The sequence below is a fragment of the Rutidosis leptorrhynchoides genome, chromosome 4, assembly GCF_046630445.1.
Source record: "Rutidosis leptorrhynchoides isolate AG116_Rl617_1_P2 chromosome 4, CSIRO_AGI_Rlap_v1, whole genome shotgun sequence".
NCBI lineage: Eukaryota > Viridiplantae > Streptophyta > Magnoliopsida > Asterales > Asteraceae > Rutidosis > Rutidosis leptorrhynchoides.
The window spans coordinates 301,375,149-301,378,632 of NC_092336.1; the positions used below are offsets into that span (position 1 = coordinate 301,375,149).

The 3,484-nt window shown below is 39.3% G+C and overlaps 1 protein-coding gene across 1 annotated transcript; it reads right to left on the minus strand.

The window, feature by feature from the left end:
- LOC139841681 (uncharacterized) lies at positions 1 to 2,357 on the minus strand. The gene is made up of 5 exons (XM_071831884.1): positions 1,952 to 2,357; positions 1,113 to 1,642; positions 795 to 977; positions 211 to 653; positions 1 to 82 (listed from the first exon to the last, which is right to left on the minus strand). The coding sequence occupies exons 1-5, from the start codon at positions 2,355 to 2,357 to the stop codon at positions 1 to 3; spliced, it is 1,644 nt and encodes a 547-aa protein (XP_071687985.1).
- Between the last annotated feature and the right edge of the window lie 1,127 nt (positions 2,358 to 3,484).

The window sequence follows — 3,484 nt, forward strand, 5'->3', positions numbered from 1 at the left end:
TTAACAATTTTCGCCACGTCGCGGTATAGGGATGGCTAAAAGTATCCCATACGCATAATTTTTACTGCGATAGTTTTGTAGCCTGAATGCAGTGCACAAGTACCATTATGCACTTCTTCTACAATCATTTCTGCCTCAATTGGGCCAACACATCGCATCATTGGTCCGCAGTACGATTTGCGATATAGGATATCATTTTGGATGATATACATTGGTGCCGGCTCTCTTACTAAACGAGCTTCGCGGCTATCATCTGGCAGAATATCATTGCGGATATATTGCAGGATTGGCTCCATCCAATTTGGCTGTACTTCTGTAATAGATGCGACCATTAAGTCACTATCTGCTGACTTACTTGGTAATTCCTCAACCCATACTTGTTTTTGAAAGTGCGAAAACGTTAAAGCGGCCAATTTGCTCAAAGCATCCGCCTTCTTGTTTTGACTTCTTGGCACTTGCGCAAGTTCAAAATGCTCGAAACACGCTGCCATTTCTTTCAATAACTGTAAGTATTTCTGTATAGAAGGATCATGTGCTTCAAAAGAGCCATTAAACTGATTCGCTACTAACTGCGAATCTGTAAATGCACGCAACTTAGTAATATTCATTTTTCGCGAGATATTTAAACCAGCAAGCAATGCTTCATATTCTGCCTCATTATTTGTCACATCAAAATTAAAACGCAATGCGTACGTATGCTCCTCACCACTTGGGCTTGCCAAAACCAAACCCGCACCTGCACCTTCTACGCATGAAGCACCATCAGTAAATAAATCCCAAGTTTCGCCAAGTACCGATTTTAACGCGGTTCTCTCATTGACCACCTCCAACTCTCCAGACATTTCAGCGAGATAATCTACCATAACCTGACCTTTTACAGCGCTACGCGGAAGGTAAGATATTTGATAGGCATCTAACTCTACTGCCCATAATGCGAGTCTACCAGATATTTCTGGCTTTGTTAAGACTTGCTTGATCTGCAGATTAGTTAACACATGCACTGGATGCCCTTGAAAATATCTTCTTAACCTTCGCGATGTTAAAATAAGAGCATATACAAACTTTTCAATAGGCGCATAGTTTATTTCACTTCCTGTAAGAGCTTTACTAACAAAATACACCGGATTTTGTATTTTATTCCTTTCCGTGATCAAAACTGAACCAAAAGCTTCATTTGCCATGGATATATAAAGATAAAGAATTTCGCCATCAACTGGCGCTGTTAGGGTAGGCAAGGTTTTCAACAACTTTTTCATTTCTTGAAATGCAGTTTCTGCTTCACTGGACCAAACAAAACTTTTTTGCTTCAAACAACCTTTTAGAGTTTTGAAAAACGGCAACTGCCTTTCGGCAGCTTTAGACAAAAAACGCGTTAACGCGGCCAGTTTTCCTGTCAAACTTTGCACCTCTTTAACCGTTCTTGGTGCGGTCATGTTTTCAATAGCCGCAATCTTTTTTGGATTAGCCTGAATACCTTGCTCTGTAACAAGATATCCCAAAAACTTTCCTTCAGTTTCACCAAAACTGCATTTTAGCGGATTAAGCTTCATGTTTATATTTCGCAGTGTATCAAATGTTTCGCGCATATCTTCAATAATCTGCTCTTGCGTTGTGCTTTTTATCACCAAATCATCTATATAGGCTTCGAGATTACGCCCGATTTGTTTGTCAAACGCGGTATCAATCAAACGTTGATATATCGCACCCGCATTGATTAAACCAAAAGGCATCATTATATAGCAATATATGCCTTTACCCGTATGAAATGCTGTTTTATCTGCGCCTTCTTGAGCCATTGGAATCTGATGATAACCTCTTGCCGCATCCAGAAAACATTTATACGGAAAAGCATGCAAAGATTCCACTTTCAAATCAATTTCTGGAAGCGGATAGTTATCCTTAGGGCACGCTTTATTCAAATCTTTGTAATCAATACATATTCTCCAAGAACCATCAGGTTTTTTCACCAACACTGGATTCGCGATCCATGATTGGTATTGAACTTCGCGCAATATTCCAGCCCTCACCAATTTTGTTACCTCATCGCACAGCCATTTTACGCGATCTGGGGCCATACCCCTTCGCTTTTGTACTACAGGTTTTAGGGTTGGATTTACATTGAGCCTTTGTTCCGCAATATGTCGTGGAACACCGGTCATATCATTTTCGCACCAAGCGAAAACATCCTTGTACTGAACAAGTAATTGTACAATTTGTTTTCTAGTGTCCGCACTAACATTGCGTCCCACTTTAATTTTATGTTCAGGATATGCAGGACTAATTATTTCCATATTATCTGCATCATCAGCGATTTCTTGTCCTGCACTTTTTACGTTAACAGCCGTACAAATGGGCATGATGCTCATTGAACATATTGTGGCAATCCCTTTATATGTTGGAAACTTAATCATGCCATGAATTTTAGATGGGATAATTCCAAATTTACTTATAGCGGTTCTTCCCAGCAGCATGTTATAGCGAGATGAGGCTCGCATAACATAAAAATCTAAACGCACTTGCCGCGCGAAAGCTTCATCATTTACATCAGCTAACTCAATGTCTAAAGGCAAAATGCCTATAGGCAATGAAGATTCTCCCGCGAAACCAGTTAGCGAAACCGTAGTTGGCTGTAGGTTTGCTTTAATACTCTCTGACAGTTGAATGAAACATTACTCATAAACAATATCAACGCTGCTGCCATTATCAATATGAACTTTCATTATTGTAATTCCAGCGTCTGCGATTTTGCATGATATTACTATCTGCATTTCGGAGAAATCATCGCTCTGCATTTTAGGGAAACTAATTGGCGCAAATTGCCAATTTTGATACATTTTAGCGGATTTTCACTTTTTTCCCCTCTTTTGGGCATTCACTCGTACAGCGACCACTACATCGCTATCATTTCCAACATTATTCATTGTTCTAAGCAATCGAGCAACTTATCGCTGATTTTAAATGTATTCGCCTGCAAATCATCAAAACAAAAACACGATTGAAATTAAACTAAGGAATTAATCGTTTGATAGCACGAAACAAAAAAATTTCAGTTTAATTCGTAAAATGTGTCCCATGGATGGCGCCAATTGATCAATCTATGATTAGCGATGTTACTTAATTAAGAATTGAGTGCAATAATAAAGATGGAGGATGGAATGTTTGATGATTATTTTGGGCCCCGATGATCGTCTTTCACTTTAACTATCAAGTGATCAACCACCCCGACCCGGTCTTGATTGTTAATTAGCATGATTCACTTTAACTCAATGTGGAAATTCCTTGGGCAAAGTCACAAGTGAAAATCACAAAGGCTTGGGCAAATGGCATAGAATCAACAACCTATAAATGAGAGGCCATGCTCCTTATTTATAGTATTCGAGGTATCCGCGGTCTGCGAATTACTTAACTATCCGCGGAAACTCAGCGGATTAAACTGCAGTCCTTTATTTGTGCAGAAATATAGCTATTGTACTTATTTTCAGCG